Below are 15,055 nucleotides of genomic sequence, written 5' to 3'. Positions count from 1 at the left end.
CACTCGAGACAGCTGGCAGGTGGCAGACTTCCAGAGGCAGGTGGCAACCAAAGCCGACAGGTGAGAATCTGTTTGACTTCGGCTTCCGCTCATTATGCTCGGCCCTTTGTGTGGATAATTGCCGCCTCGTCGAAGGCTTCAATTTAAATTGCCAGCCAACGCTGGGAGCGCGCTTAATTTTCGATTTCATTTAATTTGGCGAAAATCTCATTAGGCTGGCGGAAAAACGAAGGAAAGGACGTCGCCCAAGATAAATGGGTGTCGAATCACAGATACATTGACCTGTGCCTGGGGCACTGGCGTCTTGGACTTTCCCTGCTCCTTCCCCCCATTTCCCGCCATTATTGTTGGCCAAGTCAGCGATTTATTTGGGCCAAACAAAGGCTAAGGATAACCCAGCAGGCATTCGCTGGCCAACTGATAAGAGTAGTACCTTCGGCAATGATAACATGGGAGAGCTTAGAGCGCAGAAGCGAGCTTTTCCGAGTGGAAAATCCGGAGAGAGACAGCCAGGGGAAAATCCAGAGAGCGCTGATAAGAAGGCAGGCTTCAGCTGCCTGCATCTGCGGCTTCAATTGTCTTTAATCGCTGCTCGAACGTCGATGATGATGGAGGCAAGTGTCCTGGGGGCTGGGGCGGAAAATTGGGGGCTGCTCTGGGGGGACCTTTAACGAATTGTCATTGATTTCTTTTGAAATGGCACCGCTTTTGTTTGCCTTCGCTTCTGCCACATTAGGCAGCTGAGCGGGGCGCCTACCCTCCGTTGGAGTTTTCTGGTTATCGGGCAATGATCACAAATTGAATTTGCTCGCCGCCACCGCCAGCTTGTCTCAAATAATTATGAGCGCGTTTAATTAAAAGGTTTGCAGTCAGAGTTTCCCTTCGAAAAGGGTCGGCTGTTATTGTTTTTGCGCCTGCGAAGCAATTAAGGCCGCCCAGCGCATTGTTTTCTAGGCCTCAGCCTCGCTTGACCCCAACTTTGTTATAATTTTGCCTTTGTGCGTGCCCTGAAAAATGAGCAGCCCGAATGTAAAAAATAAAAATGTCACAAAAGAGTTTGAAGAAGTGGAAAAATATAAAACAAAAAACCAAAAACTGGGCTCCAGGGGGCGGGGGATTGCTTCCTTCCTGCCGGCAACGCTCACTTTTGCCGGTCATTAAATTTTTCCCATTGCCTTTGGCAGTCAATACATATTTGGCTGCGTACATAAATAATGAGCTCAGTTGTTGTTCGGCCAGATTTGCAAATGTTCTTCGACAGTTTCAATTATTTATTTACCAAGCCAAGTGGCTACAGTAAACTCTCTCTGGTTGAAACACCGCCAGTGGTCACTCGAGACTTGGCAATTAGGAGCCAGGAAAATTGTTTTGTTTAAAAGTAGTTCAGCATGGAAATTGAGAAGGCAAAACTTTCACCAGAGCTGAGGTTCATGCTGCATCACTACAATTTTTTGCGGTTTAATTGTAACTTTATTAAACTAGTTAAAAGTGTAATGAAGTTTTTAAAACAAAATAAAAACAGACAGTATTTATTTTGTTAGATTTAAGTTCAATTTAAAATGGATGTGCATATATTATGTCACCTTTTTGATTGACCTTTTTGAATGCTGGAAAATAATATTTTCCACTTTAAAAATTTAAACAATGCATTAAGCATCACAATTGACCTCTCAGCCGCATAATTGATATTACAGAATATTTTTAAATAAAGTGGCGCCACTTACCTGCATAGAACAAAGGCAGCAGATTAAAGATGACAACCAGCGGAAATATAGAGCGTGCAAACTTTTGCATATCCGTGAGGATGCCGACTGCCGGAGTCGTCGAAGTTGAAGAGCCGTGCTGAGGAGGCTTTCGTTGTGGTTTCGTAGAGTCCTGACTGGTTTTGGAAGATAGGCGTGATAGGCAAGGGCTCGTGGCGAGGCCATCCTGCTCCGAAGTCCCTGTAGAAGTGGCCGCAGAAGCAGCAGCATGGGCCAGGCATTGCTGTTGTTGCTGCGCGGCAGCAGCAGGCTGAGCAGCATCAGCAACATCGCAGGTTGCAGCACTACCGGCCAAAGGATATCGCATCCTGTGCTGGGTGTGTCTGTTGCTGGCAGAGATCTCATCTGTGGTCCAGGATGCGCTGGCTGGTACATCATCTGTTGCTGTTGCTCCTGTTGCTGCTGCTCCTGGTGTTGCTGCAGCCGCAAGCGTTGACTGGCATAATGTTGCAGCTGCTGCTGTTGCCTCCGATTCCCTTTGTGTTTGTGTGTGGCACAGAAACGTATCGCCTGGAAATCGCCTCCGTTTGCTGTTGCAGTTGTTCGTGTGCTGCTGCTGCTGTTGTTGTTGCTGTTGTAAAGGTTGTTGTGTTGTTGTCGTTGAAGAAATTGTTGTTGGTGTGTTATAGAAATGTCGTATCTGTGCTGAGGCCATGTTGTGCCCTGAAATGAGATTTGGAAAGGCAACAAAGGCATGAGGTAGTTGTTAAAAACCAATAAGTATAGTGACCATTGACAAAAGGGACAAAAGTTGGCCGTTATACAGCTTTGATAATCCAATCGCTGTGATTATCGATTCCACGGATGCTGTTTTGTGTTGTTGGGCGGATTACACGCCACAGGGAAACGGACAGCATCACAAAGCATTTGGGTTCTTGTCTTTTTAATCAATTTCCACTGGCAAGCCACGCCCATTCGGCTAACGCCGACGGGCAATCCTTTTACTCTTTTTTTACAAGCTGCCAAGCCCCAACTCCCTTTTAAAGGGGTTCTGACGGAGGGTTCCAATCTTTATGTTTGTTTTTCAACGATTTCTAGAGTTTAGTCTGCTTTATTTGTGTTTAAAAGGAAGGATGTTTTAGGAAGCGAGGAAATTTATATCCTCGTTATATTGAACCATTGTAATATTATATATATATTTAAGATATAGTATGTATCTATACTATCTTTATATCTGATTTACTATCGTTTTATAATTCTTTGCTATATCTCAAACAAAATTTGACTTAGATATGTTTTTAAATATTAAGTATACGCCGTGTTTTATGGCAACTGCTATTTTTATAGCATTCCCTTGGGAGCTTTTGCCTTACACACTCGTGTAAAACTTGTAAAGGATCGAAAGCCTTCTAAAGCTCACGTCCCTAAAGCTTTTAGCAGAGTTACACCCAAACAATATGTTATACATTCGCAAGGGTATTCCTTCTGTTACTGTAAGCGGCAGAGCTTTGCTGTTATAGGAATGTAACCAAAAAGCTTGCAGGGACATACATACAGTGACTCTCATAACAAGGAAGTGATAAGAAATTGACTGAAAGTCAGCCCTTCCTGATATACATTTCTTTGGTGATACTAGGTTATATTCACAGAGTTACTACGATGAAAACATCCCTCTGAATCACCACCCAACTACGCCCCTGTCTGCCACACTCGTTTCTCATTTGCAATCCATAAAAATATGTGGAATAATCATAAATAACCTACAAGTACTCTAGATAAACCCTTGGCGAATGCCACGCCCATCGGGTCAGGCCAGGCATTTATCAAATTTCCGCCACTCGAAATGTTTTTGGCCGCAATAACAGACGCCGAAACAAGTTGGCCACCCTTCAACCCCTCGTCGGGGCCGAGCTTCTCCGCTGGTGTTGTTGTAGTGATTACAGACGTTGATAATAAAGTAAAAATTGCAACAATGAACGCACAGACATCATGTCTATGGCAGTCCCCTGCCAGATCCGACAATCCAGCAGTCCAACAGCAGCACAGCAACGCCCACACGTAGCACGGAGGCATAAAGTGCTCGTAATCAACGTGAAACTGCGACGCACGCACACACGTCTATGCTGAATGTGTGATGGCGGGTTTGTGCACAGAGAAAAAAATATTACTATTACTATTTTAGACTAATATATTTGTATATTCATGACTAGGACACTTCTTTTCCCTTTCAAGTTGATATCAAGCTGGATTTTCCTATCATCCTATCCTGATTTTTTTCTGAATAACCTACTTACTCGAAAAGCATTAATAAATGCTTTTAAAATCCTTTCAAGGGGACCAGTTTTTGATATAAAATATAAATATAAATATTACTCATTTGAAGTTTTGTAAGGTTTATATGTACATATATCATGAGAAAGCATACTGAATACGTTTATAGACACGCAAGATCCATAAAACACCCGCACTTTAAACAAAAACGTTGTGTAAATAATTTTTAGAATTTCCGTTTATCCAAAAACTTTGAAAATATACTAATCATTTTAAAAAAGTTGAACATTGTGGCTTGTATTAGAAGAAAACTTTAAGTGATTAAAGGTTACTTAAATAGATTTGATTAAATCTGATCTGAAAAGCCACCACGAAATACCACCGCTTTGGTGAGACACATTTTCCCACTTATAGTATTTTTTCCAGTGTAGTTTGCGTGCTGCTTTTTTGCACCGGCCACCGGACCTCTGCTGGCCGCTGGTCGCTGGCTTTCCCATTTAGCCAACGAAAATTGTCTGCAATGCTGCACTAATGTCATCAGGGCGTATGCGTAACTAGGTGAATGTCGATATGCGGAGTGTCGGAGTGCTGGAGTATTTTTTGTGGAGCATAAGTCGGAGGCGGTGGGCGGTGGGCGAGGCAGGTTTGGGTGGCTGAGTGGTGTTCTCTGTTACGTTTCAGCTGTATCCATTAATTCCGGGCAGCTGGCAGCAAAGGATGTGAGCTCATGTGTGTATCCTGCTGAATAATTAAGGAGGCTGAGGCTAGCAGGACGCCTGGGCTGCGAGCATTTTCCCGAGCTGTCAACGCAGCGAATGCAGGCTGCCATGTTTTCTGGCTCTGCCACATAATTGGAAATTATTCGCTGCACTCGGGTGCTACTGTAAATGCTAATTGCAGTCAAAAGTAATAGCCACAGGAGCCCATGGTAACGATGCAAATAAATTGCAATTTGTTGCCGCTAATGTTTATTCAAATGTGCGCCCTCGTTCTTGTTTGCACCTGCAGCCGCGGCTGACCTGTTTCTGTTTTTCTCGCAATTAGTCAGTTTGTTTGGCATCGTGCAACTCTGTACCCTTTGACCCCTATCTGTGGCCCCTCTAATTGTGCACTTGGCCAGCGGTTTAATGAGTTCTCCTTCTGGCCGTTCAAAGGCAGCGAATGCGAAAATAATAAAGCCGGCGAAAATTAAAAGCCAGCCAGAGCCAATTAGAAGCGACTAAAGCGCAGGAACCACTTCAAAGAGGCAAGAAGTGGAGAAAACGCAGCGAATAAAAGGGTGGCCACAGCGCACTAACTTTGGGGTTTCCGATGCCCTAACAGATGGTCAAAAAAGTGACTTTCTTTATTTTTGTAATACCTCAATCCTTAATACTTTTTTAAATTGTATAATACTGACTAAAGTTAAACTGTAATATTTATAGTTATGGTAAAAGGACTCTAAGTGCATCGGCTTGAAAGGGGATTTCCTATTACCTCACTTGCCTTTAAAGTTAATGTAAATACTTAAGTTTTTGGAAGTCGATTATAAAATAAACTCCCTTAACTCAAACCTTAAATCAAACTTAAACGCTTAGGAACAGCACACAAAGTGCTATAAATTCACCAGCTTGGAAATGTCCCTTTCTATTCATTTACTTTGTTTCGGAACTTCTCCTTCCGAGTCACACAAACTTGCCGCAGCTGCATTGGGGCTTATATCTGAAGCCTGCCACCCACAGCAATCCTCTAAGCGTGGCAAACACTCCAAAATAGTTATTAAACCCTCGGCAAGGGCTCTGAAAGCCCAGCAAATGGATGCTGCATGTTGGTTGGTGGCTGAAACAAATGGCGCTCGATGCAGCACAAAAAGTTGCCATCCACAGCAGCGCATCATCATCATCAGTGCATCTCAAAAGCTACAGAAAAAAGAACAGGAAAATAGCAACGGCAGCATTCTACACTTCAACGCTGCAAGTTGGTGGCATAAATTTAGCAATCCTCTGTATCTGTGTATCCGCAGCCCTACTCCAGACACAGATACAGTTGGAGATACAGATGGAGATATATATACAGATGCATTTATGTATACCGCAATGGGGCATTTACATTTCTGATGCTTTGTGGGTGGGTGCAACAATATGCATTCACTTGGTTGATTAACATTCTGTTTGAGTTAAAGCCTTAAAGTCGCTTGTGTGTGTCTGGGAAAAACATGCACAAAGGCTGCCACGCGTTTTTTATGTATTTCTCTGTGAAAATAAAATGCAGGCGTGCCTTTGCCTTTAGTTGCTTCGCCAAAGGAACTTCATCATCCCGATGATCATCAGCACCAGCGACAGTTGCCGTTGGAATGGAAATTAGCCAGGACGCAGAGCCTTGCAGTCGCATGTTGCACATGTGCATGGCAACCAGCAACCAGCCACCATCCACCAGCAACTAGCAACCACAGTGACAAATTGCAATTTAAATTTGGCTTTCGCGGGCCCCACAACAAGATTTAAGTGCGCCATGTGTGTGCTCATTACGAGTCACAATTATTTGTAGTTTTTAATTAGAAAACTTAGCTCTATTCCTGTCATCCTCTGCGGAACACAAGAGCCTGTGCTTGTGCAACAACGTGCACTCCAGCACATCAAAATGCTTTCATGAATACGCAATGCGCTTGTTAATAGTTCTGGGCGTACGCGGCGTATGCGTAATGCATGATTTATGCAACCGCCTGTGGGTGTGTGTAGTGTGTTTTGGCAGGTATTTATGTGCATTTAACATTAATCAGCCGACAGGCTTAACTTGTTGAGCTGCCAGCCGGAGTCGAGCAGTTGATTAAATATGATTGTTAGAAGTAAGAAATCACGAGTCCCAAGAAATAAAAAGGGGTTTTCCTTGGCAGCTAAGCTCTCGGAGCTTAACTAGTTTTAAGATCTTTATTTTAGGTTGGAAATTAAGGAGAGTTAAGAAATGGAAAGTATTTTTCCAAGACATTAAACAACCAGCTCGTGTCGTTATATCGCTTTAAAAATCTTTGGAAGTCAATAACTCTGCGTTTTTAAAACTACGTTGTTTTCCTTTACCTTTTTCTCTTGTTTTAAAATCTAAATTTTATATATGATATTCTAGTAGTTCATTCATGTTAAGGCATTAAAAAAGGATACGTGGAGTATTTTCAACTCAAGGATCCTAAGATATTAAAAAGGCGTTGGCTTTGGTGGGTTTAAAGTATATATTTTTCAAGTAGTTCAAGGAAAGCATAGTTTTCAGAGTTTTCATAGATGCAAGAGTTTTTAATAGACTCCTAGTTAGCTAGTTGTTAAACTTTAATTAGAAATTGAAAATTCCAGATAACTCACCATATCGTCTGCATTTAGAGCGCTTGGGTACAACACGTCCTAATCACGGAGTCTTCTGAGTTGCTGCAAAGAGAAGAGCGGTGGGAGAGCTCAGTGAAAAGTGACAGGAAGACGGACAAACACCCGGCAGACAGGAGTTAAGCCCAACTTTGCATTGGCAGGAGCCCGGCGAACAGCTGGCAGCGCTTAAGTAAAAGTTACGAGCAAAACATTTGCAACTGCAGCATCAATGCGACTTCGCCGGCAAGTTCGGAAACTTGGCAGCGGGCGTGGGCGTGTCAAAAAGATTGTAAAGTATATACACCGCATACACCGAAAGGGGGAACGAAAGTTTGCAGCAAATCAATTTCGAAGCAAACTAAATTAAACAACGACAAGCCAAAGCAGCTGCCAAATAGATAAAAATGCCAAACACACGTGCCAAGAAGGGGGCGGTTGCCAGGGCAGGGGGCGTGGCGTGGCGGGGCAGGACGGGCGAAGCCGCAAACAAATTGTAAAAATGTAGGGAAGCGCCAAGAGTCGCGCAAAGGCATTTTGCCATTGGCAGCCGCGCCTTGAGTCAGTCCCAGAGCAATTTATCATCTCTATGTTTAAAATTTATTACATTTATTTTATGTTGTTCTGGCTCCCCGTTTTTGTTTACTTTTAAATGTTTTCCTTGCCGGGCTTTCCCGTTCTCCCCCTTTTTTTCCTGTTTTTGCCTTTTCTGTGTGTGTCCGTGTCTCAGTTTGTGGCAGCACTTTAGGAGCCAAGTCATGTGGATAAAGTGGCGGAGGCGGCAAAGAGTTCTGCCGCTGTCAGTTGAGTTATAGCACTCGACTTGGCTCCACTCGGCTCTTGTAATTGAATTTATCGCTGTAGCAATATTCATCAACGTCAGCACACTACACTGTGTGGCCATGTGGCTATGTGGGGCAGCAGGACTTCCAGGACTCTCGGCTCAGCTGGCGATGTGGCTGTCGAAGGCCTTACAAATGCCCGGCGATCAAATTGAAGTGCCAAAGATTACGCCCCGCCTGCAGTTGCGCATACGCAGCGTGTGCCGCAGCCAAAAGCGACGCGAAATTGAATTACCCGCTCCCGAAAACCAAGGTTCCCTGCCGTCCACCGTCCACCGTCCACTGTCCTCAGTCCATAATCCAGCCCCTTGCCATCTGAATCCCCGTATCTCTCATCCGCAGAGGGCAGCGGTGCCAAATTGCTTTCGATATCAATTTCCTGGCAAAAGCTTTTGTTTCCCCGCCGCTCTGCCCTGCCCAGCCGCAGTTGCAACGCAATCCGATTAGAATTCCTGCACTGCCAGTCTAGCAACCTGCCACGCCCCTTCCCGCCCCTCCCATGCGCCTCAAAATCAAATTGTTTACGATTGCCCCTGTTGTTGCCGGGCAAACAAACAGCACGGGAAATCGAGTACAAAGTGCATGGTCTATTTCCCTGACTTTGGAAAGCCTAGAGAAAGCAAAGGGGTAATATTTGAGCGGTATTAAATTATTCAGATTTCGCACATACCCCAGAGTACATGTGGTATGGTTTTTAAGTTTTAATTCTTTTGTTGTGAGCAGACATTGTGAAGCCGTTTTGGGGCTACACTCATCATCAAGCCCTTTATAATTCTTTATTTCTTTATCCAATCAAAAATCACTGAAATTCGAATGAAAACACGGTTTTACCTATAATGCCTAGTATAAATATTATATATACATATTATCGTGTATCCTTGTAATCGTATAAATCTTTAAACTTATTTTCCTTCCGTTCGTTCGCTTTGAAAAGCATAAACCACTTGCATTTAATTATCGATAATGATGGAGTCTAAGTTTAAACTCGAATATGTCTTTTCAGGCCCTCTTATATCTCTGTTACTTTTGTACCTATTTAAATATGATACATTTACAACAATGCCCTACTCTCTTTCGATTATTGATTGGGAACATCCAGAAACAAAGCGAATCGCCATCCTTATCACTGAAAAATCGGTGGAACAGCGGAAGTGGCCAAGGGGATATTTGCAATTCGCCCCGCCGGAGGAATATTCATGACAGAGTTGACTGCAATGAAATATGCATATGCTGCAGTGGCCAGCAGATCCGAACTCGATTCACCGCCGGGGCAATGCAATTACCCGCAGTTGGACCCATGAAACCAATGCCAAGTCAGCAAATTGAATCAACTTTCGGCGGAGCGAGGACTGCAGCGAAACGAGCATTTCGCCCAAACATTTAACAAATCGCATTTAGTTTGAGTGCAACTTTTGTCGCAATTTCCACTGCAGAGAGCCGAAAGCAGAACACCCAGCCTGTGGAGCTGGCGTGCAAACTAGCTGGCATGGTAGCAAACCGCTGAACTAATTGATTGGCATGTGGATGCCACTTCACTGCTAAACCAGGAAAATTCATTTTTCAAAACGAATCTGGAACTCAGGGCGAATTGCCTCTTTAGGGGAGCTTTTTGATTAATCTTTTTCGTTTATAATGCATATTTCTTGCTTTAAACTTGAAGATCTTTAGGATCGCTTAGTGATAAAAAAACTAAGTAAAATTCATAATTAATTATTAAATTATGAATTTTACTTAGTTTTTTTATTACCGAGAATTTTAGTAGGCTTTTATCATAAAGAACCCTTCCTGTTCTGAGAATATATATCTTTAAAAATGTAATGTCGAATTCTATAAATCCCTTACCTTATAAAATATTTTCAATAATGTCTTCAGATTTCTGAATTAATATCTTTTTTAAGATGTCTTTTATCTTACGAAATATTATATAGAACATTTTTATAGAATTTAAAAACATTTTACTATAAGAGTTCAACTGACAAGCCTAGCTTTGTAAGTGTAATGACCGCAGTCGGTCAGGCGTGGGATTCCAGCTGCTTTGCTAATTGCCAGCTAAGTGAAACACATACAAAGTTGGCAGCGATGCCAATCAGCAAATCAAATTTGGAATCAAAAGCGAAATGCATATCGATTGCAGCTGTCAGTTGCACATGCAATATGGATCCCAATTCGGATCTGAACTCGGATTCGGTTTCGTTTTCGGTTTCGGATGATGAATGGAGCCGTAATGAGTGTTATTAGACGCCGTCACTCGCACTGACCGTCAATTTGTCAATTTGTGCGGGCGATTGGGGAAAAAGCGGCCGATGATACTTGATAAATCCCCTGCCCCTTCCTTCACTTTCGTCCTTGGCCAGCTGACAGAGCGTGTGACAGGATACGTCCAATTGAGAGCCGAACTGAAGCCTGAGTGTGTGTGAGTGCCTGGGTCCTTGACAGTCGGCATAATCAATCCACTCGCCTGACACCATGTCCTTTGTGCTCTGTGCATTCGTGGAAATTGAAAAAAATCCCCCTCCACCCTCCTGGCGGGTTGACAACGTTGTCCTGGGATCCCTGCCAGCTGGTGGGAAGGGGCGGAGGAGATCCTGGCGAAGCGAACAGAGGAACACAGGACCTGGCAGACGTGATATATGCTTATGGCCACCGTTGCCTGGGCGGGTGCAACATAAATTATCAAAGTGCAAGTTGCAAATTGCTTGGCCTTCAGCCTGCGGCACGAAATGTGCACATAATTTCAAATTTATTACGAATTTACGTGCCATGCGATATGAAAGGGAATCCCGGAACACCAGCAGAAAAAGGCCTGCACCTTCCCACCACACTGGGAAAACAAGGGTGTGAGATACCTGCAGAATGATATCCCAGTAAGGACTACAATGTCAAGATAAATTAAATCCAATTTATATATTTTTTTTTGTACAGAACAGCATTGGCTGGCTCTTAAAGATTTCTAAAAAATAAATATTCAATTTAAACAAATTTTTAGATTTAAAATAATCATGGTTAAAAATTTGTAAAGTTTTATTAGTTTATTATTTATATTATTTTATTTATAATAAGTATTTTCTATTTCTTTACTGTACTGGCTCCCACACATTTTCCCTCAGTGTGCCGAACTGCAATGCTCAGGTATCCATGGCACGTTGGGGGCGTGTGTCACATGCAAAGCAGGTGACATTCCCACGCCCCCGACTCGTTACCCTCCTAAGACAAGCCACCGCCTGCAGGACGGCCATTGCTTTTGTGTCGACTTCCGCTCGCTGATGGGTGCGACCACGCCCAGGAGCCGCCCCCTCGTTTGTCACTACTTAGCCCCTTCCCTGCAACTCCTTCCCAACCTGCCCCAGCCTCGTTTCGATTAAATGCATCATTTCCCCGCATTTCAGATGCAGAAGCAGCGGCAAAGTCGCAGCCACAGTCACCTAAAAAGATCTGAAAGGAGCCACAGGAGTCGAGGCCATCGCGTTTGCCATCCTCATTCCTCTGGCTAACACGATGCCCAGCGGGCGACCCACTCGTCCCCATTTTCCAGACCTTACATTGAAAAAAATACATTAACTTTTCAATCTTATCTTGGTATAAGTGATAAAAGCAAACGTAATTATTAATTCTTACCATATTTGAAATGCTATCAGAATTTAATACGTTTCAAATTAACCTCATCATTCTTTTAGGTTCAATTTCACCAAAAAGTAGGTTTTAAGGTTTAAATTCCTCATGTTTTTCACTATTTAGAGCTTAAATACTTTTTACTCTTTAGGGATTTAAAATCACATATAATATAGGTTTAGGTGTCTAAAAGTATGCAACAATATTTATAATGGTTTTATTCAGAAACTCAAAGATTCTTTACTCACTGCACACTTTTGAACACCTAAAATGTGTTGATATGGCCCCAGTATCACAAATTCATACGTAATCCGATAAAAGAATTGTCTGAATTCAAGCTGGCTTCCTCAAAATTAAAAAGTAATCTTGATATTATTCGGCTTTAATTTTGGCGCAGTGCAGCCGCCGAAGAATGTTGTGCATTTGTGTTTGCCTTTGTGCCCCAGCTCGGCGTTGTCCTGGCTCCTGCTGTGTCCTGCGCGCCATGCTAACAATCTTGTACTTCGGAGCCCGCTCGAGTTTAACTATTGACGTTGTTGCTTTTGCTGCCGCTGTCAGTGCCATTTTGCCGTTGTCCCCGGTAATGTTACACGGCTTTTTATACTCCTCCGAGGCAACGACAACGACTACAATAAAGCAGGTGAAGGATTCACATAAAAGTTGTAAAACTGATTTGGCCAGGACAAGCACAACATATATGGAGGGGGATTGTGTGGACCTGCCACGACGATATTAAAAATCAAATCGAATTTCAGCTCAACATTTTAGGGCGATGCAACTTTCGTACCGGAATTTCGAAGCCCTAAACCAACTTAAAGCCGTGCTGATTGAGTGCAAACTGGAGAACTATTGGCGTTGATTACTGAGAGCTCTTCAAACACTCGTTACACAATCGAATAATCCGGCTCTGTTGGATATAAATCAATCTCGTTTTCTGGCACTTCGATCGATGCACTTGCCACTCGCCATCAAATTACCATTTTTGGGCCAGGCAAACATGGCCGCTTCTTTTGTGCCAAGAATCTATTTGCTGCCGATTCAATAAGTTTTTGGGTCCAGGGCCTCCGGCTATTTGGCAGCCTGAGCTGCATTTCATATCAGTTGATTAGCGCTGCAGGGGAAGGGATGTGGGGCGGAAGTGAGGCCGCTGCCAAGGAGGAACTTTAATAATGGCTGGAAAGACATTCAGACATCCAGACAGACGGACTGCAAATGAAATGCGAGACGCCAAATTAGTGCCAAGCAATTAGATGGCCGCCAAATTGAAAGCAAATTAAATGCTCCGGCCCTCACAAAAGCCGGTTCCAAGATCCCAGACCCAGAGCAATTAGCCGCGACACCAGACCCCATTTTCATTTCAATTTCCCCACCACTTTCCCCGACCATCAGCATCAGCATTCGCGTTCGCACTCGCATTCACATTTCCTTGGATTTTCCGTACTCACGTTTATGCTAGTTGCATCGCATGGCATTTGCTGTTCCAGTTGGGCCATGTTCTTTCCCTGCTACATTTTCAGTTAATTGCTTCAGCTTGGCGACGAAGACGAGATCCTTGCTCTGCGCTGCAATGAAAGCATTGAAATGGGAGTGAGAATGGGGCTACCAAGTGCATTTTGTATGACTAATTGCAATGTGCAATGGCAAGAATTATGTTTCAAAGGAGTGGCCTGAAAAGGGTACGGGGCTCTTTTAAACCAGCACTAGCTTTACAAAAATGAATAGAAAATATTGCAGAAGTCGGTGATGTGTATCTATCTACATAAAAACCCATCCTGTAAGAGGTTTTCTGCTTTGTTATTTAGTTGCTCATCAGTATAATTTGACGTCCCAAATATTATCAAAATCATATTTCAAAAAGCACACAATTTAAACCGCTGTTGGTAACATATTTACCATTTTAAATTAATGTAAAAGAAATACACATAATATAATTTCACAGCTTTTTGCAGTTGAAAACAAAATATAATTTATTTTGGACTTAGAGAGCAATATTTGCCCTACATTTTAGCTTTACCACCATTTAATTTTGCTATTTATTCCAGTGAATTGCCAATATGCAATTTGCATTTTATTATAAATACAAATAACCTCATTAACATTTGTTTAAAAATCGTGAAACTAAAGCGATACCGATGGCTCATTTTCATATTATATATATTCTAGTTCATTTGCAAGCTTGCAAATTATTTATGTCCCAACAGCAGCATCTGCTGTTTACATCATCAATAATGTATCTGCAGTTTTTGTGCGACTTCTGCGCTGCATTCCCTCGAATTCCGCATGCAATCATCCATTAAACATTAGCTCGGAATCGGTCGAAATGAAGCAATTATGCGACTCACGTACGAGTGTTTGTTTGTCTCTGTGTGTGTGCAGATGGCCATAATTGGCCTATGACTATGCAAATTGCCACTGGCCGCAAAAGTATGCCGTACAAATAGTTGAGCCGCAAATGGCATTTAAATAAAACACGCATCAACGAAAGTTAATTGGAAGTCTAGGGAGAGCGAAGGCGAAGGCGAATTCGAATCAGAGCCATCATCCGAAGGGCGCTAGGGGAAAGCAAACAAAGCTCTCCCACAGGCTCCGGATCAATCACAACAGAGCACACAAGCAGATACAGATACAGATACATTTACAGATAGATAAGCACACACACGCTAACAGGGAGGAAACTAAATTACAACCAATTTTTATTGCTGTGAAAACAAAAGGCGCAGCATATTATCACAAAGCGTAGCTGCCAGGGGGCGGTACGGCTTTTTGGGGCGTGGCTGGTTGGCTATATCTGCGTCTGTTCGTCTGTCTATCTGTGCCAAGCGCACGTTTTCACACAAAAGGCACAATAAATGATAACACATAAATTCGCACACAACTTCGTCCTGCTGAACGCGCATGTGTGTGCGAGTGTGGGTGCGAGTGTGTGGGTGTGCCGTATCGTTAAAAGTCAATTGTAAACTTGCACGCCCAAAGGCAGCCTCACAATCCCCAACTACTTGCGCACGGCAAGAAACATATACCATTCTTAAATATATAAATATACTGGTTTTAAGAAACTTGTCTTATATATCTATGCAATATTTAAAAATAAACAAATGAAATAAAAACAAATGAATTAATAACCTAAGTAGCGAACCATTTAAGTAGCGAACACCTAAAAGATATCTCTCTAAAGACGATTAGTAAACCTTTATATTGGTAGGTACCAATTGACAGATTTATGCCTTAACTGTCAGGTAAATTTAACTTGTTTGTAATAATGATGGAGCAAAAAATCTTTTCGTACCAATACTTTTGTCATCAA

At 42.7% G+C, this 15,055-nt stretch overlaps 1 protein-coding gene across 10 annotated transcripts in view; it reads right to left on the bottom strand.

Annotated features, from left to right (window-relative positions):
* LOC108031527 (cubilin) overlaps positions 1-15,055 on the bottom strand; it is a 53,018-nt gene that overhangs the window by 30,369 nt on the left and 7,594 nt on the right. For 9 of the 10 annotated variants that reach the window (XR_001768573.2, XR_001768572.2, XR_006367690.2 and 6 more), the window contains 3 exons: positions 13,197-13,313; positions 7,304-7,366; positions 1,725-2,426 (listed from right to left, as the gene is read on the bottom strand). Coding sequence is in view for 7 of the 10 variants with exons in the window: in XM_017105055.3 (XP_016960544.1) it covers positions 1,725-2,418 (694 nt within the window). In the remaining 3 variants the exon portion in view is untranslated. Of the gene's footprint in view, positions 1-1,724; positions 2,427-7,303; positions 7,367-13,196; positions 13,314-15,055 lie in introns of those variants that run through there. The other variant, XM_017105056.2, reaches the window with a different exon arrangement.

The sequence above is a fragment of the Drosophila biarmipes genome, chromosome 3R (genome assembly GCF_025231255.1).
Source record: "Drosophila biarmipes strain raj3 chromosome 3R, RU_DBia_V1.1, whole genome shotgun sequence".
Taxonomy (NCBI): Eukaryota; Metazoa; Arthropoda; class Insecta; order Diptera; family Drosophilidae; genus Drosophila; species Drosophila biarmipes.
This window is presented reverse-complemented; position numbering and strand designations above follow the sequence as displayed.